This window comes from Falco punctatus (assembly GCF_963210335.1).
Source record: "Falco punctatus genome assembly, chromosome: 4".
Taxonomy (NCBI): Eukaryota; Metazoa; Chordata; class Aves; order Falconiformes; family Falconidae; genus Falco; species Falco punctatus.
In genome coordinates this window covers 15,710,917-15,735,872 of record NC_137583.1, presented here as the reverse complement: position 1 = coordinate 15,735,872, position 24,956 = coordinate 15,710,917, and the positions used below count along the sequence as shown (strand labels likewise).

General features: G+C 40.0%; 1 protein-coding gene across 1 annotated transcript in view; it reads right to left on the bottom strand.

The window, feature by feature from the left end:
• Positions 1–24,956, bottom strand: part of PTPRG (protein tyrosine phosphatase receptor type G) — a 427,945-nt gene that overhangs the window by 132,073 nt on the left and 270,916 nt on the right. Inside the window, exon 5 of the mRNA XM_080382926.1 lies at positions 10,632–10,727. Within this exon, the coding sequence (XP_080239052.1) occupies positions 10,632–10,727 (96 nt within the window). The remainder of the gene's footprint in view (positions 1–10,631; positions 10,728–24,956) is intronic.

Below are 24,956 nucleotides of genomic sequence, written 5' to 3'. Positions count from 1 at the left end.
CAGGAAATTCTATCCGAAGCTTACATTGTTTATTATTGCCAATACTAGGAGAAACTTGGCACTGTTATATCTGAGAACTACAGTAATAATTCTTCAGGCAGAACAGCTTAAATTTAATAAGAATAACTTTTTCATCTGAGCCAGAAGATCTAAAGGCAAAGGAAGCCCCAATTTTACCCATCTATTTTATGTATTCAGACTTTACAACCAATCTCACTTTTATGGCGCAAAGTGAAACTAGGCAATCATTTATGAATAGATCCTGTGCTCACCTTCACTTAAAATGTGCCATAACACTAACCGGTAACCAGAGACATATGAAGACTACAGTTTCATGAAAGGTACAGAGGATGAAAACAAGTGTAATTTTTCTAAGGGGTACACAAATCCTGTGCAAAATCCTGCAGAACTGGGTGATGTGGACTGGAGAGGTGGAGTTTCCTGCCTGAAATGTTAGATTTCTCCATCTACAGCCCATGAATGTAAACTGCGTGTAATTGACTTGATTAGTCCTCTGAGCGACAAATGGGGTATGAGTCCCGGATGGCTACAGAGGATGGTTTTTTGCAGAAAAAGAAATCGAATTAAATTTAAAAAAGAGGTAAGCAGATAGGCATAAAACCCGATCTTCCTGGAACCCAGGCTGGATGTTTAACAACAGGGAGAAAACAGGGACTTATCAGAGGCAGCTGCTGCACTTGAGAAGAGAAAGATGAACACACAGCTTTACATCTCGTTTGATTCTGTAACTAAGACCAATTCTATCAAAACTCTCCAAAGACTTGCATAGCAAAAAATAGATACCTTATTTCCAGCTTCTCTTTCCTTTTCTGAAACAAAAAAGGTCACGTCAAAATGCACCGGATTTGGAACATGTGAGAAAGAAGGGGATGAAGCAATCATTGCTATCACAGAGAGGAGAAAACATACTTGCAGCAAAGAAAACAAGCCATGTTCAATGGCTTATCAGTGCTCAAAGACACAAAGAGAGACGCTACAAGGGGCTGTTGTCCCTCTCCTAGAGCAGACAACAGGCGAGTGACAGGAGCCTGCATGGAGGCTGGGGGACCACTTCAACACAGCTCTCATGGCATCCTGCCCTAGGTCTGCTTTGTGATGTTTGGTGAAGTGACAACGTGATGCATCCACAAAGCACATCAGAGAGTAAAATGCAAAAAGCATTACCGTAGTTAGGGAACTAATTTGTTTTTTAGTCTAATGGTTATAATCAGCAGACTTCCTGAGTATCAATCTTCCTGAACCACAGAGAGGGTGAGATTATAGACTAAGAACTGTAATTTTTACATATTAGACATCTAAGTGTCATTTTCAGGAGTCTGGTAATGAAAACTCCACAAAATATTTTTCTGTCAATTTAAAGATTTTTATGGTATGGCTACAAAAGTGCTATTTTATTTTTTTAAAGACAGGATATTTTTACATCACAGAGAAGTAAATTACTGTGTTTAAGATGCTGACACTAGACACTATAAATATTCCTAAACTGACTCCACTTCTGAACGTCAAGAATGAGAGGAAGGAAAGGGAGGAAAAAGAACATACAAATGCATGCTGATCAAGTTCTTAGGGCAAGTTATTCAAATAAAGCCACTAAAATATGAGGGGACAATTATGAGAATTAAGGCTAACAAATTGGTATGTAATTTAATGAAGCAAGTTAATAATGGCATCCCACCTGGGATTAATCATAATACATTAATCAATTAGGAAGCATTGGGAAAGCAAAAAAGCTGCAAGTCAAAAATGTTTACAATGCTGTAAACTGAAAGACAGTGATCCTGACATTCAAATGAACATTCAGCTGGGAAAGTGCAGAGATCTATTCCCCCTGCAATGCACACAACCAGCTCTCATTAATGGTTCAAGATACTGAGGAGGAGAGACCCCATAAAACGTACAGAGAGTGTTTTTAAAAGTTGTAGTGTCGCACAACTTTGGATTCCAAGTCCTTTTAACAGCAAGAAAGTTTACAGTTCCTTTCTAGCATCAATAATTGTGATGTTTCTATTAAATACATTAAAGGACTGCAATTTATCACAGACAGCTAAGGTCACTCGATAACCCATCACCGTTGTTACCCACCCTCCTTACTACTGCATCCAAACCTGAGAAGTGACAGCACAAGTTACGATCTCAAACTTTGCAGTTAAGAAAGCATTTACAGTGCATTTGGAGAATAAATAAATAAATAATTCTATCTTCTACCTTCAATTAGAGTTTTTTTCCAAATACTTTAGAAGTTAATTTCTCGAGATATATCTGAGCCTAAAAACCAAATAAAAGTCACAGACTCTGCATTCTGGTATTTTGGTCTGCATTGTAAAAAGAACTGCATGACACCGCTTTCAGTACAGACCATATCCTTTAAACCACAACCTAACAAAACTGCTTTAATTGAAACTACTGCATTTTGGAGGTCACCTCACAAAACCAGCCTTCCTGCTCTTCTGCCTCCTTGGAAAATACCATGAACGAGTTCACAGAGCTGAAGAGAAGAAGGGAAAGGAAGACGATAACTTGGGCAATGAAGAAATGCACATAAGGTAGATTATCTTTCTACACTGCACAGTCAGCCTGTGGATAGAAAAGTTTCAACACAGCAGGTTGCAGCCATCATGATCTAGAGACTGCAAATGCCTCTTGGCAGAACACAGGCAAGCAGAAGCAGAACGATGTGTTTGCTTCCAAGAACGATCTGTTTCAGCCGCCCTGTCAGTCTGTCTGCCTCCAAATCCAGCCCCGCTTTTGCTCATGCATTTGTACCTCACTCCTCCGAGCACGCTTGCTCAGGATGTTCAGGCTGCTGTTGTGAACACCTCTGCTCTTAGCAGCCCCAGAGTTAGCCACGTGGGCTGCTTTTCACAGATAAGTTGTGACAAACGTGCAGCCACGCGAATGAGAACGTGCAAGCCCACAGTACCCTGCACATCAAGAGAAACTGCTGGTGTTGGTATGGGGTCTGAAATGAGGGACACCAGGAGCCCAGGCTCTGCACAGTGACCCCACCAGCAAAGGTGCGTATCGCTGCTGTTGTCAATGGACAGAAAATTCGGAGTGCTGAAGATTATCTGGTTCAAAAGCCCTCCAGGTGAAAGGGCCTGCATTGCACGTGCACATTTCAGCTAACAAAGTCCTTGTTTCTTAGGCCTGGCAGCACGATGATGAACATCACCAGGCTCACAGTCCGACCCCATCCCAGCTCCCCAAAGCGCTCGTGGCTTTTCCTTGGTGAAGTCCCAGGGCCCACCCACCCCAGCAGCCTGCTGCTTCCCTACCTGCCTGCCCTGCTTCAAGCTATGATCCTTCAAGAAAGGCTGCAGCGCTGCCCATCTCACAACAGCATCTCACTCCACTGCCAGAACACTCTGGAAGCTTCCCTGTTAAACTCAAGACTTCATCAAGAATTGTTTGCTTAGTACTCTCAAGAGTCAGCCTACTCATTTATGTACTAAAATAAAAGATGAAGAACCTTATTACAAGAGACTTTAATTTTTTTAAAAAAATCTCTGCTGTAAACAGCAATTTTGCTATTAAACATGAGCAGTCTGGGCAAAGGTATGAATCAGAATAAAGTTAAAGTCTCATTTTTAAGCACTTGAAAATCAATAAGCACCAAAATTGAAACTGGATATATATTTTTTTTTCACAGAGCTATTCCCCATCTGTTCTCCCCTTCCTTTCTTCTTTTACATAAAATATTCAAAAATATTCATATTTCCCAAAGAAACATTCAACAGAAGTTGAAATAAAAATCTGAATTTGGGGCTTAGTTTAAAAAAATTATTTCTATTTTCTTTAATGGAAAGGTAGAATATATTTTCTAGAAACAGACACTTTTCATGAATATTTGACTTCTACATCATTACAGGTATTGTACAAGGTGTTTCTCAGAAAACGTACTCTCAGTGGTGTACCGACCATCCCTACCTACTCTGACTTGCTGGTCTTTATATGCCAGGGTAGTTACTTTGTATTTCTATATTATTCTTCAACCACTTAAGGGCCCTAGTACTGCTTTTATTACCAACAACTAATGGTTTTAAACAGCTGCGACAATTTAAAAATGCTGGGATACTGGACTTAGTGAGTAAGAACACATTTCAAATTGTTTTGCTTGTCCTCCGTTACATGGAGAGTTACTAGTACATAAATATTTTGACAAATATAAATTATAATTTGTAAAAGCATTGAGTAAGTATCTTTAGCTTGCACACATTCTCATGTTATGAAGATGATAAAAAAATACCTGTACTAATTACTAAATAATACTACCGCCAATCAATAATAATTGTTTTATTATTCATAAGCTACTATTATTAAAACACCACGGGTTCTAATGTAACCATTAAAAGAATTAATACTGTAATTTAATTTTAAGGTCTTTACATGTATCTGAAGTCTATTAAAATAAATGAAAAGCTTCTCAATGACTCTGGATGATGCCCTGTGTGTTAATGATGCTACATGTTATTTGAACTACTGCAAATCACCTTTAAGATATTGCCTAAACACTGAAGCAGTGATTATACTTCATGTAGGTGGATATAATGTTTCAGGAGAAGCGCACGCCTGCCTCTCCCTTCTTATTTTCACAATCAAGCTAGTTTTGCTCAGATTTTAAATGCTCAACTTTATAGTAAGGGAGAGGTGGAATTAGGGAATTGCCAGGAATCAAGATGGGAACACAGGAACCTGGTCTCCTACCAGATACAGTTTTCTCAACAGCTACTGTATTTAAAGCACTTGTTGAATTTCTTTGGTTATGATGGCAAGCCCATGAAACACTTAATGAAAGGGAAGAAAAAGGAATAAAAAAGGCTTCTAGGGAAGTTAAAACTTGAATTCTGTTATTTGAGAAACATACACTAAAAAAAGCGTATTTGTGCCAAGTATTCAAGGGCTTTGATGGTGTTCCACCAATTTATTCTGTGTTTAGGTCATTTAGGTCCTGTGAAAAGTGAGTTATTGATCGCCTTCATAAAGCACACCAAGAACTACTACCAAAAAAGACTTACAAAAAGCAAGGCCACAATTGGTATTTGTTTTACTGAAGAACAAATCTCTGCATAGCAAATTAGTAGGAAATATAAAGACATTTACATACAACATACACATAGATGTAAAAGTGCTACATGTTATTTTTTTCAACAACCTTGAAAGAATGTTAATATTGGAAAAGAAAATGAAAAGTAAAATTACAGTCTAAGACCTGTAAACCTTTTGGCTTTTATCCCACTTACTTTTGAAAATACTGTTAGTTGCATATTTGCTGTCAAGTACTAATTACCTTTAAAAATCTAGCCCTGCACTGCTAAAGCTCTTGAGTGATCCAGGTATCAACATCATTCATCATTACAGAGATAATTTTAATGATGGAACCATTGCTAAAAGTTATTTTAAAATTAATTTTTATTTTAACTTCTTTAGAGATGATTTGTTTGAGTACCTGAGATACAGTAACTAATCACTGATGATTTTCTGTGCAAATAATAAAACAGATTTATATGCCCTCCCTGTAGGAACAAGAATTCCATCACCTCCTCCTGAATTTCTCAGCTATCGAATATTTGATGAGTGCTTAGGGAATCAGTATTGTGTCTTTTCACAGCAGTAATCAAGGAATGAAGTATTCTCTGCTGTAATGAATCTACCACAGGCCCAAAAGATGAATATTTCAAATGCAAAAGCAATATGTTTGTTTTGAACACATTTAAGTTTGGCTTTAATAAAGCAAGTAGTGAAGTGTGCAATGAATTATATTGTTAGATGGTTAAAACAGAGCCGAGCAATATGTCTGAATGCATTTAATCCAAGTAACTACTCATTTTAAATGTGACTTGTAAATATGTATTACATGTGCATATACGAATGGATGACTCAGGGACCAGTGAGAAATCTGGGCCTTCCCTTCCACTCCTGGCTTGCTTCAAAACTGGCTCAGCCTGATAATTAATCAAGGCCTGGAGCCAGAATATCATTAAGTACAAGTTGAACCTTATGCGTGCTGAAATTAAGCACGTGCCCCAGCTATTCACATCAGGATCATTGCAATCTGCCAGACTGGGACCGGCTACGTGTTTCAGCGGATCAGTGGGCCTCAGCGTGCAGCCACAGGCACCTTTTAAGGTGCACAAAACTCTGAGCCCCTGCACATGGGTGCCGTCACTGCAGCACTACCGGATCTGCAAACCCAGACACCTTCACTGCAGACCAAGAGGGTACTGCTGGCGGGAGGCAGCAGATACGTGGTTAAGCACCTTCTGCTAGTGCTAGCTTCGCTTTGAGAAACACCAGGTAACCCCAATACTGATAGGAATTGTCACGTTGTTTTCTCCTGAAAACAGGAAGCAAAGAGAAATCATTGGCATTATCTCATGTCTCCAGACAATTTGGATTTTTGCTAAAATTACAGGTGAGCTCCCTTTATCAACAAAAACCCAAGAGTTTTTTGACTCACATTGCTGTTTAACACTCTGATCCCCTCTCCCTCTCAAAACACACTTTTTCCCACAGACATTCCTACTTTTAACAAAAAGGCCATCTTCCCCACTGATTCCCCCCACCCTCAATATGGCGTTAATAACCATGATACCTGATGTATATACAGTAGGCTGCAGCTCCCGTGTCGCCTCTTCAGGTTGTTCCAGCTGAATAAATTTTAAAATAATTTGAACTAAAGAAAAAGATCAGAGGTTCCTAAATCACTTTGCTCCTCTATTACACTCACTGGGCCTCAGTGAGGATGAGAGAGGATTTTGAAGGAAACGCCACAGCATGGTGCAAGGTTTTGTTTATTTGCTGTTCAGATTTTGCACAGTGAGGCACCTCATTCTGCCCCAAATACACAGCTACGGAACAAAAGTCTGTAGGAATTTTCAGCAGAGTCAAATCATCTTTTGCTTTACTTACTGCACTCCCCTGTATTTGCAATAGTCCTCAGCATGCTGCTTGAAGTGATGCTGTGGTCAGAAAAGGGACCAAATATTATGGAACCCTTTTTCTCAACGTATCTGTTCGCTGTGCAACTTGTACTCCAGTGCAAAAAGCAGCTTTCAAAGTCTGGTTAGAGATTTCAGGCCAGCTTGTCTCATTTACCTATTAAGAATAACTTCCATAGAGTCCGCACAGTGCTCTTTTATGTGAGACCCTCTGAGTGTCTATCCACAATGAAATACAAAGATGTACAATTAAGGCAGTTATTATATGCAAGAATTGTTTCCTGATTTTAACTAGTAATTTTTGTTATTTGCCAGAAGAACTGACCTGCAGCATGCAAACACAAATAGAATTTATCAACAATTTACAGTGAAAGCAAAGAGAAAAACATAGATTTAATTAGCAGTTACAACAAAGTTCCAAGCGCTTCAATTATCCAGGTTCAGAACCAATGTACTTCACCTGGAAATTACCCTGAAACAGTGAATTCAATAAGGAAAATTCTTATGAAGTCCAAGTTAAATTATTTAAAAAGGAGGAAAGAGGGTTCTTAATTATTTAATGCTTCACCAATAATTATATAGTTCAGTATAATGTTCACTCACTGGAGAACCTGATTTTCAAAGGAACATTTGTGAACATCAGTCAAACAAAAAACACCTGCCAGACTATAAACTCAGTCAGCGCAGTACACATTCATTCCAACACAGCATTAATGCATTAGCAAAAATCCAAGTCTTGACTCGAAGGCAAACCTAGCCAATAATTTCTGTGTTAAAATATTTACATAGAAAAGCATGCACAATTCAGTTTTCGAATGTATTTGTAAAAAACAGTATGACCTCAATTGCAATGAATTTTTAAGCTGTTCTAGATAAATGAGTTGGAGATGGGACTACAGCTCTGGAAAACAGCAAACTATAAAATTAGTGTTTGAATAGTCAAAGCTGCCAATCAAAATGCGACCATGGACATCTTCAGGACATTTCATTCAGAAGTTACTAAGAATCAGTTTTAAAAGACAGCTTTTAAATTAGCTGTATGAAATACTACCCACGGCAAGCTTATCTGCATGGTGCCTTGGGAAGCAAGGCCAAAACCACCAAGTATTTCTGAACAAAACTGGAAAGGTTTTGTCAAATTGTGGTTTACCAGCTCCAGCGCACGATATGCAGTTGAAGGAACCTAAACAGCATCTTGGTGAAACACAGTATGGATCTGCAAAGGATTATGACCACCAATTAATAACCCTATGTACACAAACTCAAGCTCTATGGGACAAGTTCTGGAAAACCCTCATGTTGGCCAAAAGAGTGGTTGCCACACGGAAGTCCTTAGACTTTACTTACATGGGCCAAAATTCATAGAATTATGGAATAGTTTGGGTAGGAAGGGACCTCAAAGATCTCTAGTTCTAACCTTGCTGCCATGGGCAGGGACACCTTCTACTAGACCAAGTTGCTCAAAGCTCCATCCAACCTGGCCTTGGACACTGCCAGGGATGGGGCACATACCCTTCCAGAACGGGGACTTTGGCCTCTACAAATCTTCCTTGGCAGCTACCTTTCCATCTTGGAGCAGAGCTACCCAGAAAGAAGACCTGATGCACTCAGTTGTTTAATGGCACACCACTGATTTATCACTTCAGCCCAAAGGCAAGGAAAGCAATACCCACCCCCCCCCCCCCTCCATTTCCTTGCAGCCGCAAAACAGGTGGTCCCTGGGTCACTTTGCCAAGGAGTTACCTTACCCCCACTCTCTGGAAGAGATCAGAGACTGTTTATCAGTAACGGCTTCAGATTTCGCGGCTCCTGGAGCAGAGGAGCCCAGCTGCACCATCATCCAGACTTTACAGCCTAATGTCCTGTGGCCTGCAGGGCTAGAAATGATGAAAAGTATAGATTTCTGCTTCCCTGAGGGGACTGCAATGCTCGATTGTGGTCTGAAAGAGCCTGAGGTCTCTTACAATCAAAGATGGCTTTTTTTAACAGCATTACAGACTATTTTAGGTTATTTTTAGTGAGTTTAATGGCTCCCTTGGAATCGTGCAAAGTGGGACTTGCAGTAAGCATCACACCTGGCTTTGCAGGTGGGGAATACAAAATACAGTCCCACTACAATTTTAAGATCCTCTAAAAACAGGTTTTATGGAATAAATGTCACAAACAGACTAGGAAATGGTGCGACATGGGGCCAGAGCTTCACATGGCTTATGTGAAGCTTACCAGGGTAATTTAGCAATTAAATTCCAGACAGACGATGCCACAACACGTATTGCACACCACGACAGAACACATGCTCCTTCTGAAACGGCACACTCACATAATGTACAGCTCCTCACTATGGCATAAATCAAGTAACAGTGCCTTTGGTTGTTCTGTTTCTAAACTTTTGTCTTTTAAGGCCAAATTCAATTTGCCCAATGCTTTCCACATCACATCAAGATTAAGAAGTCTGGGAAATCATCCTGCTATGCCACTGTAAATTATCACAGCTCCACCAACTTTACCCTAACATGAAACGCCACACAAGTGCTCAGAATTCAACAGTGATGAATTTAACATGCTTGCTTCCACTAGCCTGATGTCAGCAGAGTTACAGCAATTTATGCAATACAAGGATCTGTCCTTTTCTCCTTATCAAAGCATTTGATCAAAATCAGTGACATGGAAAAAGACAACCTTACTTAATTTGAGCAGGAGAGTCAGGCTTGTCACTTTAACATCATAAGAAAAAGGGAGGTATTTACATATGGGTGCTTCCATATTCTTTTTTATCTGGCTTCACAAAGATAACAGTAAGATCACTTTCTTCCAGAGTAAAAACTAGTGTGAAACCTCACAGACAACCAGCATTTTCCCTTGTTCTTCCCTCCCTCCTTTCCTTTCTTTTGAAAAAGCAACACCTTGACACATTTCAAATCATCATTAGCCACTTTTCTGCCTGTGACAGCCTGGTTGTGTGGAGTTGCTCCAACTCCCTCTGTTCAATTCACCCCCAAGTCAGAAGGGAAAAACCCCTCCATTTCTGATGCAACATGACAAAAAGCCCACATTGCTGAGCACCACAGCCACGTGGCTTGACCTGCCAGCCATTGCAAGCAGCAGCCTCTACCCTGCACCACAACTCTTGAGCGTGTTGAACCAACAAATGAGCTAATCGAGCAGTCATGCTCTTGAGGGATGCATTTTAAAAAAGGAGATGCATAAATTCACTCATTGGGAAACGTGGTCTGTTCAAGAACTTGTTACTATGACAATTTAGAAGAAGCTGCTACAGATAAGAATGATGAAACTTATTGATTAATTTTTTCTCAAGCTATGTTTGAATTTTAAGTTTTCTCTAGACAGAATCAGTTCATGTTGGTTTGTTTGTATTCCGAGGACTGCAGCAATGTGCTTCAGCAGTGAAGGAAGTTCCATGATAAATGTGTTCCCCAACCTGCATCTGTAAAGTAGCTATAAAATCAGAACAATTCATGCAAAACTTTTCATTATGTTTTTAAATATACTTATTTACATTTTAAATCACACATAGACAATATGAAATATCTTTCACTTAGACAGGTGGGAACAAGAAAACAGATGCATCCATTAAGCTTGAAACAATTCAATGAATTAAATAGTACTTGGTGAATGCTTTTGTTTATGGATATAGCCCTTGTTTAAACTTACTTGAAAAAACACGGCCATGGCTCCTACTACCCTGTTTTCTAGAACGGCTGTTCCAAAACTGTCAAAGTCATCAGGATTGTAGAAGTAAATCTGCATCTGTATAAATTAAAAACAACAATAAAATCACATTAGTGTTGATTCATACAGCTTTCAAATGAGGTAATGAATACCTGTCGTACCCAAACCCAGTGTTATGAACCTGAGATAAAGGAATTCTGCTGAACAATATTGTTTAACCAGCATCTTGATTAATAGCATGACTGCCCTACTGGGACAGTAACCAGGGAACAGAGTCAATGCAGTGCATTTTAATACCAAACCCAAGGATAAACAGTATGGTCAGTCTGCTTAGATGGTAAACTTTGTGCTTTCAGCCAGCACGTCTTCATTTCTTTGCTCACTGCAGGCTCATCTCCTACTCTGTTAAATGTGCTAAACATATTTACCTCAAAAACCTTAGAGAATTTCTGAAAAGGATTTAAACGTTTAGAGTTATTCCTTTATTCCTAAAGCAATTTGTAAGATAAAAGTCTGTCTCTGTAGCAATGCATTTTTATGAGCCTCTGATATTCAGGACTATCAGTTAGGGTCAGACTTCTCCCTGACTTCAGTTAAATTTCATTACTTTTTTTTCCAAAGTGTTAGTACTTAGCAAAATGTAGGAGACAAACCCAGATATTTTGATGTCATTTTAGGAAGAATAATAAATATTAATAATCAGGCAAATCCAAAGTGAAAGCAGGTGAGAAGAATGATTATCCCAAACCAGTAAATATCAGAGTTACACAAATATAAGACTGAGAAATACCTTCCTTCATACACTCTGCTCTTGAACAATTCCACTTCAGTACACACACATACCATGGATAAGGGCAACTCACAGACGCCCGTAGGCACTACTGCTCTTAATTCTCTGTATGGTTCTTGTTCCATTTACCACACTAACTGAGCTCCCACTTCTGCCAGCTGTCCTAACACACTGCTGCTTCTCCAGCAGTTTTTCAGCCCCTCCATTCCCAAAGAAGTCCCTCGTGTCAGTCCATCTGTATCAGCCATGATTTGCTCCAAGGGATCTGGTTTACATCCAAAATATGCAACATTCCCTTCTCAACATTACACCATGCAGGTGCGTACATTTTCATAGAATAAATTCAGCATTGGTAACATTTGTCGTATGTGCGCTCTACACGTTATAAATTAAAAACATATGCCTGATGGTAACAGCCAAGCACAAGAACTGGACTTTGCCGCGGTTGCCCTTGGGGCCACTTCAGGGATCCTCACAGATGGATTTCACAATCCAAGCCAGCGCTGGCGTGTCCGTGGGGGCAACACTACTGCAGGACACTTGGCCGACACGTATGCTTATTTGTGCACATCTGACTCCAGCAAAAAAATCTGTTCGTGGCTGTGAAACAGGAATGGACCTATCAGGCTTCTCTGCCACTGGCTTCTTGCCTGAACCTGCACATTCACTCCTGCTTCTCTGCTGCCCATCACCAGTTACCTGACCTGTTCAGGCTTTTCACAGCATTACTAGGCGATAAGGAATAGCCACACAGTACACAGTTAAATGGAGACGTAAGGTCTAGCTGAGACTGTCCACACCTCCTGACACACTGCCGGTCTGACCATCGCTCCCTCCTGCAAGTCTGGCTGCAGGCAAATGCTCTGCTGGCACCGATAACTTGTTTGGGGCTGTTTAGGTTTTTCCAGATCATGCTGCATGACAAATCCTACCATATTCACAAATGCGAGTATTATTCCCATATCCTGAAATTTTGTATATTGCCAGATGAGATGATACCCTTTAATCTTGCTCAGATACGTTCCTACTCATATTTACTGATTCCCAGGTTTCTGCCTATATATATCAGCTGTAATGTATAGGTACTTTGCCAGTACTATACATCTAATAAAACTTCACCATATAGAGAAAAGACCAAGGTGAAGATCAGTCTCTTCAGAGGTAGAGGTACTTTTTTTCAGCAGGAGAATAAAGTAAGACCACACTTGGAATAGCTTACAAAAAAAAAAAAAAAAAAAAAAGGAAAAATTGCCTGGCACTCACTCTAGCTTCATAAAATTTGAAAGCAATTTTCTTCCCTGATTTTGGCCTTCCTATTCCCAGTACACACAGAGATGCTGGCAATATCTCACAAAGTTGGTGGTGCCTCCAGGTTCTGACAACTTGTGCTTTGAACAAATTTAGACTGAGGTACAGCCTTTCATTGATGTAGAAACTAGAAACCGTTTGTTTCAGGTAGAATTGCTTAATTTAGCCAGCACAGACAAAGGCTCACAAAACATTCGCAAATTACATTTTACTCCCCTTTAAAATAAAGTCTAAAATTAGGCATACCTTCTATAAAACAACACTATATAGTCCCCATAGGAGTTTATGAAGAAAAGCATCACTGACTGAGTTCAGCATATGCCAAAAACATTTTGGATCAATTTTGCTCACGGCATTTTAAGGAAATTAATTTTTACAATACACTTTTGGATAGCAGTGCAAAGGGCTTTGGTAAAAAAGTGCTTAATTCAGATCCCTTGTCTCAGCAGTGCAATTTCACAGACTAATCAAGAACCACACTCTGCCTTGATTACCATACACATTGAAACATTTTACCACTGCTCCCTGGTGTTTTTCCAGAGAGCATGGTTCCTCTCTCAGCATCCATCAAGTCACGGGGAACTGTCTTGTATGAAAAATTATTGTCATCTGTCATACAGTAGCTTCCTTATGTGTTCATACAGCTAGAAGGAACATTTTAGGAGTAGACTCTCCCGGGAGTTGCTATTATATAATTTACACATGCATACACTGCAAAAACAATGTTAAGAAGATGGTAAAGTTACATCCTCAAAGCTGCATGGATCAGGCTGCTCATAAAACCACACCTGGACACCGCTGAGCATTAGTATTATGACAGTTTTCTAATTATGTGATCACATATTGTTCTCTTCCATAATACAGTCTCATCTGTTTTCCCCAATTTACAATAAAATGTAAATGCATCTAATGTATTTTTGTTCTTTTATACATAATATACATAATATTGAATGCATTTATCAGTAGATATTTAATTTAATATTTTCTATGGATGGCATAATGGTCTTTATGTACAAATAGGGAATAAGACAGTTAACCATAAAATTAATTTCACTGCAGACTTAAGTGGTCTAAACATGCTAGAAAATTTTCATTATTACTCCTTATTATATAATTAGTATATACAATATATGATGCATTTTGCATATAAATGACTTTTACTGTCTCTGCCTGGTACATACAAAGCTGTGGTAGAGAATGCAACATAGGGGCATTTAAGCTAAAGAAAATTTGGATCCTATTATAATATGCCATTTGTGAAATGCAGAATGAAGCATCATCCACGCTTGCACATCCAACTAAATTGTGGCACTGCCCAATGTCAGCACCATAAACCATAATTTTCTTGTAAATTTTTGCATTTGATTTCACAATAGCTCCTATTTTCCAAATATATTTTTTAAAAATGTATTTTCAAAGGCACTAAATCCCTTAGCAATGGGAAACCCTAAAATATTCTTTGTAGTTTCTATAGTGTGACACTGTCTGCACCCAGTATGTTCTGTTCCACACATCCCAGCTGAGAGTGCTCTAAATAGCCCTCCCAGTGGCATAGGTCCCAGAGGGCATAAGAGTCCTGTTCTCTGTGGCACAATATACTGGATTTATAAGTCACATCTAGCTCCATTACAAGTAACAAGGCTGGGGAAGGCTTACATGGACTTCCTTAATCTCAGATGTCCAGCACAGCAGTATGCTTGCGTGTACCTTGTAAAGATCTATTACAAAAAACTGTGCAGTGCCCAAGCAACTCGAAATTGTCAGTATTTTGATAAGGCTAAGCTGAAACAAGCCGTCCCTAGCGACAATGGCTCTTTTCTTGCAGGAAGACTCTTTCCATCCTAAAATGCTACAAAGTACTGCAGCTACAGAGGTTTACCAAGGCAGAGTGAGAGCAAAAGTTTGCTTTTAATGGAAAAACTTCATGCTTTGACACTCTTTACACTCTAAAACAGTAGAATTGTTTTCACTCAAACTTGAGAGAGATTTGCTGTACAGCACAGATTAAGCCTGAAAAAAATCTCACTGAAGGGGAAAATCCAGAATGTTACAAGTGCCTTAAAACAGAGGATTAGAGAGAAAAGCCTCAGTCTGCCATAACCCAAGAGATAATTGCCAGTCACCCTATAAAACCACGTCATGTTTTCTAGTCTCTTCTGTCCAGGACGATCCAGTACCCAAGCATTACGTTTCCTAAGCATTTCAGGCCTTTTTCCAACTGACAATACTTCCATAAACAAATACACTGCACATCCAACACCTAAGTAATTCCCCAACCTGGAGCATCTTTACCTCCAGGCTTCTACCAGCTACAACACCCCTACACCATGCCCTGGGACAGGCAATCCCCTCCTCCTTGGGGTCCTCCTCTCTGCAGAAACACTTTTTTTCATGTTCTTCCAGCCTCTACAGAAATCTGGTGTTTCCCAGACCTGGCAAAACGTCAAGTGCTGCTCTGTGTTTAAGACACTTTTGACTCAAAACTGGCCTGTCACCACGCTGATCTTGTAAGGACGGGCTGCCTAAAATGTGCATGTGTATTACCCAGAAATACTGCCCACCAGAGATCCGTTCTGATTTTATAAAGTACAATTGCCTCGGAATGATTAAACTCTCTTTATGAAATGTCACCAGCTTGCAAAAACGGAGCCTGCTTCAAATGAATGACTTCTCCTCACCACCCACCCACAAACAAAAGGCTCTGGCGCTCTGCTCAGATGCTCCTCTGCTTGGCCAGACACCCAGACAGGAATCACCACTCCTGTGCATGACATCCCTTTGCTGTTATTACCCCACTACAAAGACACAAAGTTTACATCCAGTACAGACTGTCATGGCTAAACTCATTCAGCACTTATGAGAGAAAAGCTACAATGAGCATTTGATAGATCCCAGAAGATGTGAGTGAGTTCAAAGCAATTCTAAGAGATTGGAAACCAAGCAAGTACGTTTTCCATAGACAGATGCCAAGTATTTTAAAAATAAATAATTGAGACTTTTAAATTGGGCTGCTATCACCCTGTGCAACCTCCTACAGCAGATTTCTCTTTAGATTAAAAAAAATGAACAAAGACTCATTGTGCTGTCACAGATGTGGAGCACAGAATATTCAATAGTATCAGGAATTCTGGTGGAAGGGAAAAGATCATTGGAATTAGCTTTCCACTCATTTCCTTCCAGTAATCCAAGGGCTACCACGCAATTTAAAGCTAAAAAAAAAAAAAAAAAAAAAGGTTTTATAGGCCAGCCAATTTTTGGATGAATCAGGCAGCAAGATGCGGAGGCAACAGTTACGTGGCTTATTATGTACTGCTTTAGAGACTGAGAGTATTTTCAGAAGAGCAAAACACACAGGCATTGCAGGTAGATTGCAAATCTTTTTTTGCAAGTGTGGAGAACCAAAAATCTTGAAATGTTTGCTTTAAATGATGGAGTTAATCACTGAATATACTAATTCTTAATTAGTACCTTTGCTGCTTACATTGTAAGAATAAATTATTCTCAGGCACTTTTACAGCTGGATTTAAAACCCTTTGCACAAAAACAAATTCTGTGCTAAGATTATGAATCATACATGATTTTTCTTAATTGAAAGCTTGTATGTAACTCACTTCTGCTTTAAATATGTGCACAGATTTCTAGCGAACTGGATGATGTGATCCATTTGGCTGGAATAAAAATTTTCTACAGACATAATGTAATCTTCACTGCAGCACTGAAAATTTAGAATAACTGTCCTGCAGTCTGTGTGCTTACTGGAGTGTGAGATGTACACTGGGGCAATAAAGCCTGATGTTTGACTTCTCATTATATTATCTTTAAAAAAACCATGAAACCTATCATTTATAACATAATCAGAATCTGCTTATAAAAGGTTGGGGGGAAGAGTGAATCGTGATGTTTTCCACTTCTACTAGAGCTTGATGTAATAACATAGAGTATACTGCATTCTTTTTAAAAGATAAAGTTGAACAGGAACAGATAATGGCATGTTTTTCCTGCCTGGTCTATTATTCATCAGTGAATTTTTAACTATAGTTAGGCAGGTACAGAGATGCATTTTGAATGTCATAACTTAGTATTTTACAGTGCCTAAAGTGCACTGGGTAAATTGCAAAACAAAGAGTCAGACAGGGTCCTTGCCCTAAAGTAATTGCAACTTGATAATGAATACAATGCTAGGCTGAAAAAAATGAAAGGACTTGAAACAACAGGAAGAGCAAAGATCATACAAGTGAAATAACAGAATTTAATTCAATTGAGACATTCACATGCCTTAGAAGTATAGTAGATTTCCCTTTAATCTTCTTTAATAATAAACATTAATTATTGCTTTGTTGTCTGCAAACAACACAGTAGGTATACCTATGTTACAAGTCGAGATTAAGCAATTTCATAGTCACTTTCAGCCTTAAGGTTGGTAGTTGTTACACGTTCTGTGTCTAGCTCTGAACAGCGTTTAAACCGGTGAGTGGTGCAGGAACAGCCCAGCAGGAACAGTGAGGCAACATGATGCTTGTGGGGTTGCCCTGGGCTTCAACGCATGGCTGGATCACAGCCATATTGCTCAGCATCTTCAGTGTTAAGTCCTGACTGCTAAGAGCGAAGTACCTTGGCAAGCCAGAAACTTCCCTGATTTCTACAGCCAGAGGTAAATACCCCTTAGGCCCGCTCCCATCCCAAGCAAGAAAATCCATCTCTTGTATATACACTGAGTCATTACACAATGAAGGCATATTTGATGCTAAAAAGCTGTGTTGCATTCATTTGTATTTCCATAATATGAAAATAACGGTTTCAGTGTTTATGCTTTCCATAACATGAAACTTTTTTGCAATTGCTTTGTACTCCCAAATAACAGCCATATGATTCACCATGAAATGAAGTCTGGAAAATCGTTTTGGATAAATGGAACTATAAATTCAATAGAATTTCCATGACAACATAGATTGCAACACTCCACCACAAGTAAAATGTTATAAATCATTCAAAACCAACAAAAAATCAGCAGTAAGTCTTCTCTTTCATAACACACAAGACCCCTGAATTATAGAGCTGTGGTTATTACCTCCCCATGCAGTGCCTCTCATTTCTGATCCTCTTCCTTGTTACAAGGGTTGTTTCATATCTGACCTCCTTCCAAACATAGGAAATTATAATACTAACACTAAATAGTAAGATGCAAACAAGAATTGAAACAACGAGAAGGAGGCTTTTTGAACCTTTCCTCCTTTTCTCATCTTCTAGAAATGTTTAAATATCTTCATCCTGTGATAATTATACCTGTATCCAGATATATCACAGTGTCTTGTTAGGCTCACAAATTTAGGAGGCTCTTTTTCTGGAAACGTGGGTGGTAAGTGTACAATAGGGTGCTCAGTCAGCTCATATAAAGGATGAGAACCACATGTCCAAGCGATGGAAGAGATCCAAGGAGAGGAGGTAAAAATAAAAGAAGCATAAAAGATTACACCACACAGTACTGCTCATTTGTACCCCTCCATCAGAGGGTTCCTGACATATGGTATTTCACTTCAAGTCCAAGGATCTGGAATGAAGTGATTCCAGGAGGACCTTTCACTGCAATTTAAAAATCACTGTGGCTGTTGACTTCGTGCTTGTGAGAAAAACCTTAAAAAGGCAAAGCTCTTTCCCTTCTGAGAAGAATAAGAAGCCTGTAAAACCAAATGAGCAACAAGTAGCTCAGTATTCTGATTTTTGGGTAGGAGTATTTCTTACCAATCAGGTCTTTAAGTAATTTGAGAACAAGCAGCAACCTACTAGGTTTGCAACCTCCTTGGAACGCAAAGGCTCATCTTCCCAGACTACTAGAGAGTTTCTACTATCTTGCATAAATCACTGCCCATTTCTGGGCCTCATTTCCTCATGTGAGGTCATTGCCCATCCCTCCTTTAACCAGATATTTTATGAAGAAAAATAGGAAAGATTGGAAACAAATGGGAAGAATGACAAGAAACTGGAAAACACATGAAATAAACTACCACTGGAGGGAAAAAAACACTCCAGGGTTGTTGTTCATTTGTTTGATATTGCAATAAGGAATAGTCACAAAAGTATCTCACAGAGACAGTACGTTGCTTCTTAATACTGGTACCAACTTCTAAACAGCTCCTATCTGCCATGGAGCTGATGACACAGGAGCTCAGCACAGACACATCGCAAGGCGCTGCATCCGCATACCCAAGGGCATCTTCCCAGGCTCCTGGAGGTCAGTTGGGGTCTTTCACTAGTCTTTAGCTCCACTACCAGACTCTGACTCTGCCAGAGACTTTTTGGATTATTTATCCAGTAGATCTGAGCCTCACCCACAGTGGCTTTGTCTGATCATGGCATATTCCAAACAAGACAGCCAGCACATGCGTGCGGGAACATGCAACGCTGAGACCCATTTCAGCGAGAGACAAACTTTGCTTTCTAAAAGTGTCCAAACAGAAAAATTAGAAACAATATTTAGCTGCTGGCAGAGGGGGGAAACTGAAACAGGCAATTTAGGAAGTGGCTAAGTACTGAATGCCACAGAGACTAAAACCAAAGCCAGAGGGACTGACTGTATGAATACAAGACCTCTGAACTCAACCCAAAACTGACTGTTTCAGATGTCATCTTCATCTGTTTCCCATGGTCTTCCTACAAGGACAACTAAACTACTGAAGAAAGAGTTTGAAACTTCAAAATACCCAAACTGTCCATATTTCAGCTCATCTTTCAAGAACCCATTTACTTTCTTAAACATCAAGAAGTGCCGCCAGAATGGAGAGAACTGCTGGGATTTCCTAGCAAAAACACTCCAGCGCTCTTCAGGGAAAAGAAAGGAGCCACACTTTAAAAATAAACTCTACAAAAGCACGCTTTTCCTAACATGTGTGATTAATACAATTTCATATACCATTCACTTTAAAGATGCACTAGCACAAGCATTCATTCCTTGGAGAGCTCACATCTTAGCGCAAATTATTCTTTTTGTACTGTGGAATTCAGAACGTCCTGTGTGGTTTATTTGGTTTTTGTGTGTTTTTTTTGAACAGGAGAAGGCAAGCTCTTCCATGAGGTTTAATGATCTTCAAAATGCCTCAGAACAAATTTTGATATATTTATAGTTTTGTTGCATCTCTGGATTCAAAGCCATGCAGCAGATGGGGCACGTTTTCAGAAGCATTTTGCTGGGCGAAAGGCCATTCCTGTCTCTGAGGGGAAGTGAAATCCTCCGGGCTGTACACTTGCAGAGTTATTTTTATTTATGAACTGCGAAGTACATGGGCAATTACCACAGAACCAGCCCATGAGAAGAGCTTACTTGGAGGGCTTTGTAACAGAGGGTAAAAATAATATGGGCTTTCCCATATTTTGTGGAATACACATCCATCTATGGCAGCATCATAATCCCAAAGATAAAGCAAGCGGAGTGGTCAGCATCAGAGGTCTCAGTAGCCACTTGCAGATTCCCAGAGGAAGGCAGAACAGCTCTGTGTTGCAGGGACACTAATTCTGCTACAGACTTCTCACCTGAACACCAGAGGGATTTTTTCCAATGCAACTGCTTAACGTGATTGGTTTACTTCAGGTTTCTCAAAAGGCCTTAATATGCAAGGAGCAAGTACACTATATCCTTTTTAAAACCCAGGATCTCTTGAAAATACCTCAAACTGAAATCTGTCTCCACTATGGGGTGCCTACCCAAATTCCACAGTCTCTTGGAAAACCTTGCATGTAATATCTCTGTACTCTGTCTCTAATTTTCTAGCTTTCTTTACCCTTATCCTTGGACTGCTTTATCAGAGCAGGAAGTGAAGTCTGTACACATCTGAAGTGCACTGTGAAGAATTCTGTAAACTACTTGTCTTTGAGACTTTGTGTACAGAAACACATGCAGAGTAGCTGAATACACATCCTTAATGGCACCAGCTTGTTAAGGACAAGATTCTGTATTAACACTAGCAAATCCAAAAGAACTGGACTTCAGCACAGCAAGAAGCAAAATATTCAAGTAAGTAGCAAAAGTGCTAGAAATTGTGTAGCCTTTTAAAGTTAAAGCCTTGTCCACTGTCACATCTGCAAACACAATCTGTAATGGTCCTTTGCTAAATGTCAAAGTTATTCTTCCATGCCTATGAAAAAGAAACACAAATCTAACTCTCACCTCCTTCCCACACTGACACACTGGTACCTGTCTGCAGATGCCGTGTTGAGACTCCCCTGGTGCATCGGAGACTGCTGCTCGCTTGTGGCATCACCTTATGTGATGTGAATAAAACAGTGAAATAAAACAACCTCTCAGCTTTAACACTTCCAATTTTTTAGGGGGCCATTGATGTTGGAAGAAAAGCATATTGAACTTCTTTGGGTTCCTGATGCACACAACAGTGCTACCAGATTGGCATCTGAGTCCAAATTTTACAGGCTGTGGTTCAGTACTGTTTTCAGTACACACTCCTTGCGGGAGGTATGAACAGTTGTGTCTCTGCTCAGCCAGGCTCCGTGCCAGCTTCGTCCCTTCCCTCTACTCTGCATTTTAATAATAGAAATAACTCTCAAGGCAGAGAGTCACATTTCCACCCTAGCTCACATCTGTGTATTTCTGAAAGCACCTCTCCTGCCTCAGCATCTCACATTTGAACAATTCCCTGGGTAGCGGACACCATATAAGTTCTGGTTTTCAGTGTGACAGCTGCTGGCTTTTCTCCAGACTGTGGGTGTCTTTGGCTCTAGAAGTGCCCAACCAAATTAATTCTTGCTCATGCCACTGCTGTCTCTGCCAGCCTCAGACACTTAGTTTGCACCTGTAACCAGGAATGGAAACTGGAAATCCTGCAAAATAGTGCAGCCTCTCCCTGTCACAGCACAGAGAGCGTGCCCCATGCTGCCTGTGGCCAGGGCTGGGGTGGGCAGGGAAGGTGTCACCTGTGACACTGAGCCACACCATTGTACGTGTTACCAGTACATGCACCTCTCCTGGCATTGCTCTGTCACAGCACAAAATGCCTCAATGGAACTTTTGAAATACGGGAATTGCACAAGTAAAGTCTTTATCATAAATCTGATAATTAACCTGCATAACTAATTTCCCTTCTGGCAGCAGGCATAGGTTGGAATAAATAGTCTATTCAATACCTACTGAGAGAAGACTCCTATATTTCATGTTTACTTTAAGCAAGCATAAAAACCTAGGGACAAAGGGCCTCAAAGAGTCAAATTCCTTGCAGTTTCAACAGTGCGCCCTGAATAATACATAAAGCAGCTACACTCTTATCCCTAAAACCACAGGTGTGAACCAGATGTCATGCTTATCTTCTCTTGAGATTACAGCAAACAATTGCACACCTTCAGAATATAAAGTAAGCTTTGGATCAAGAAGCCTGAAATATATTAAAAGTGTGGCACTGAAGTTAAAAATTCAAACATTAACCTACAAATCACTGATTCATTTAAGAGTCTGTTTATAGCCGATGTTCTGTGAAAGTTGTATTTCTTTTATTTAACCTTTTTATAACAAGATATATTATGAATCACAAATCTGAGATAAAACTACTTGCATAAATCTTGGTCTTGGTCAGCAAGGTATTGCCAAACAGATTGTTCAAATATACCACCACCTATTTAAAATACACCACGGCTCAAGGAACAGAATTAAAGCTAAAGCCTTGATTTAAATTTTAAACTTTCCTGTTATTGTAATAAAGGTTTAGAAAAAGGTGAGCATATGCTGCACTCAAATACTCAAAGGAGATTAAATCCAGGATGGTATCTCAAAGAGAATTTTAAAGTTATCTTTCTACATAGAAACAGAACATGGTGCGAATGGTGCTCTAACCATACAGCCTTGATCATGACCAACCCCCTAAGAGCGTATCACCAGAGGACATTCCAAAACATCCGGTTTCATGAAGATAATGATTTCTTCACTCAAAGAGAGAACATCACTAATCTCCTAGTGTTTGTTACTGGGGGCATTTCAGAAAGACCAGAGTGCTCCTCACTAGATACACAAAATAACTATGTCCCAGTATGTTTTAAAGGTCACACTCATATCACAGTGTTTTCTCTCTTAAACTAGGTCTGGGCACCACCTCTTGACTCCTGCATTGACACCCCAGGAGCAGCAGTGCCTGCTGCAGGGAGGGGGTGAGGGTCTGTTGTCTCTAACATATAGTCCATGTCCTATTTCAGTTTTTTCTTAGCTTTCCTCTTCCACCCTGGCTAGCTTCATTCTTTAAACCAGTGTGCCTGGTTTCCTTCCACAGCATCCCTTGTCAAACACACACACTCCAAAGGCTGTCGGCTTCTAATGCTAGTGCTTCACAAAGAAAAGTCTTACAGGTCAATTTATGACAGAAATATTGCAGATTTGTAATTAGAGCCCTAGATAAAAAAGTCTTGTTTACTCAGTAATCCCCATATTCACTTACTAAAAGCATGCATCTCGCTCTCACAGCTGTAGAGGAAAGGCAGCAAATGAGACCTGAATCCAACAGATGTAATGTCACCTGCTTGATCTTGAGGGAGTTGAACCACCCGGTTCATGAACAGTATTCACCAGTGACCCAGAGCCTCATTCTGTCCTCCAGCAGCAGAGCTGGTGACTCCAGGGGAAAAAGCATCCAACATCTTGGCTCACTCACGTTAATAAAATGGAGTATGAAGAGTCATAGGCTAAGGTGTTAACATGACCCAGCCTGTAACGCTAAACGATTCAAACTTGGTTTGAGTTGAGAGCACAGACCCACACTGCTCAGCTCCATGGAAACACTAATGATTTAAGCAACTTTATAACCTTTTATTAAAGATATAGTATAAAAGTTAAGAACAGTGCAGAAAAATATAGAATTTCAAAAATAACCAATTAAATATTTGAGCTTTACCATATGCCTTATCCCCATCGCTGTTAGCAAATGGGTTTCTCTTACAAGGACAATCTTTGGATGGGTATTAAATGTGGTGACAAATACTCTTCTTCAGAAAAACAGGTAAGGTAGGCTGGAGCTAATTCTGTAGTCCAGTCCTAATTTTTGCAGGAAAAAACGTAACAGCAAAAAGAAAAGAATTGCACAGACAGATAAAGCAGCTTCTGCGACTGATGCTTGCAACTTCATTACCGTGGAAAACAGGCAATGAAAGTGGCTGTTATCAGCCACTCCGACACCTGGCAGCCCCTGTCGGGTGGCATGGGGCACAGCTTTTCCCTGCCTCGCCAGTCACGGGATCACAACAGCGCTGTGAAAGGGAGTTTGCCTGGGCTCATTATGCCAGGCTCACCTTAAACAGAAGGAGAAAGAGATAGGAAGGAAAAGAACTGAGATGGGAGAAGAAAAGAACAAACAAAGAAGAGACAGCATCTGTATCTCTCACGCCAAAGGGCTGTTAAAGATTTAGGTGCAGTCAGTGGCAGCTCTCATAGCTTCCCACACTGCTGCTCTGAGCAGGTCAAAACACTTTCAGGATCATGACTGTCTTCCCAGAACACCCAGTCACGTGGTAGTTTGTATATTGGTATTACAGGGTCCTGAGATCCCTAGAGATCAAGAAATTGCAAGCACTGTATTTTATCTCCTTCCCTTCATCAATACATCATCTGGCCCTTTCACTCTCAAAAGCTTCCTTCACACAGACTGCCAGCCAAGGGCTACAGATGGCATGAGCATATCCATTAATTACATCCACCAATGATTTACAAAACACCAGTTTTGATCTTCCAGTTTCCAGCTCTATTCCCTTCCCATTTAAACTCATACCTTCGAAGGTATCTCCATGTTTTTTAGATTATTTCAATCCACAATCTTTCTGTAGAGGTTCTTAACAATGTCAAACGCTGATCTCGTCTGGAGCAGTGTTGCTGTGGATGTTGTCTGATACTCAAGGCTGCATTAATGTAGCCCTGGACAGCCCTCATAAAAACACTTGGTTCAGGCTACAGGTGCATCTAGTGTACAGGTGTATCCTATCTCCAGTACCAAGTACTAACAGAAAGTAAAAACAAGACAGTGCATGTTTACATGGACAAACAGCAACTGTCCCCTTTAGCTACACCCCTGCATCTTCCAGCAAGCCTCAGAGGCCTTTCTGGGCTGGAAGCTGCACAAGAACCATCCTTTGACTGGTTTGTCCAAAACACTGTTAAATCCTCTTTCCAACCTGGATGCACTGCTGACCGCTAGAAGATCATTTCACAAGGGGTTCCACAATTCATGTACTTG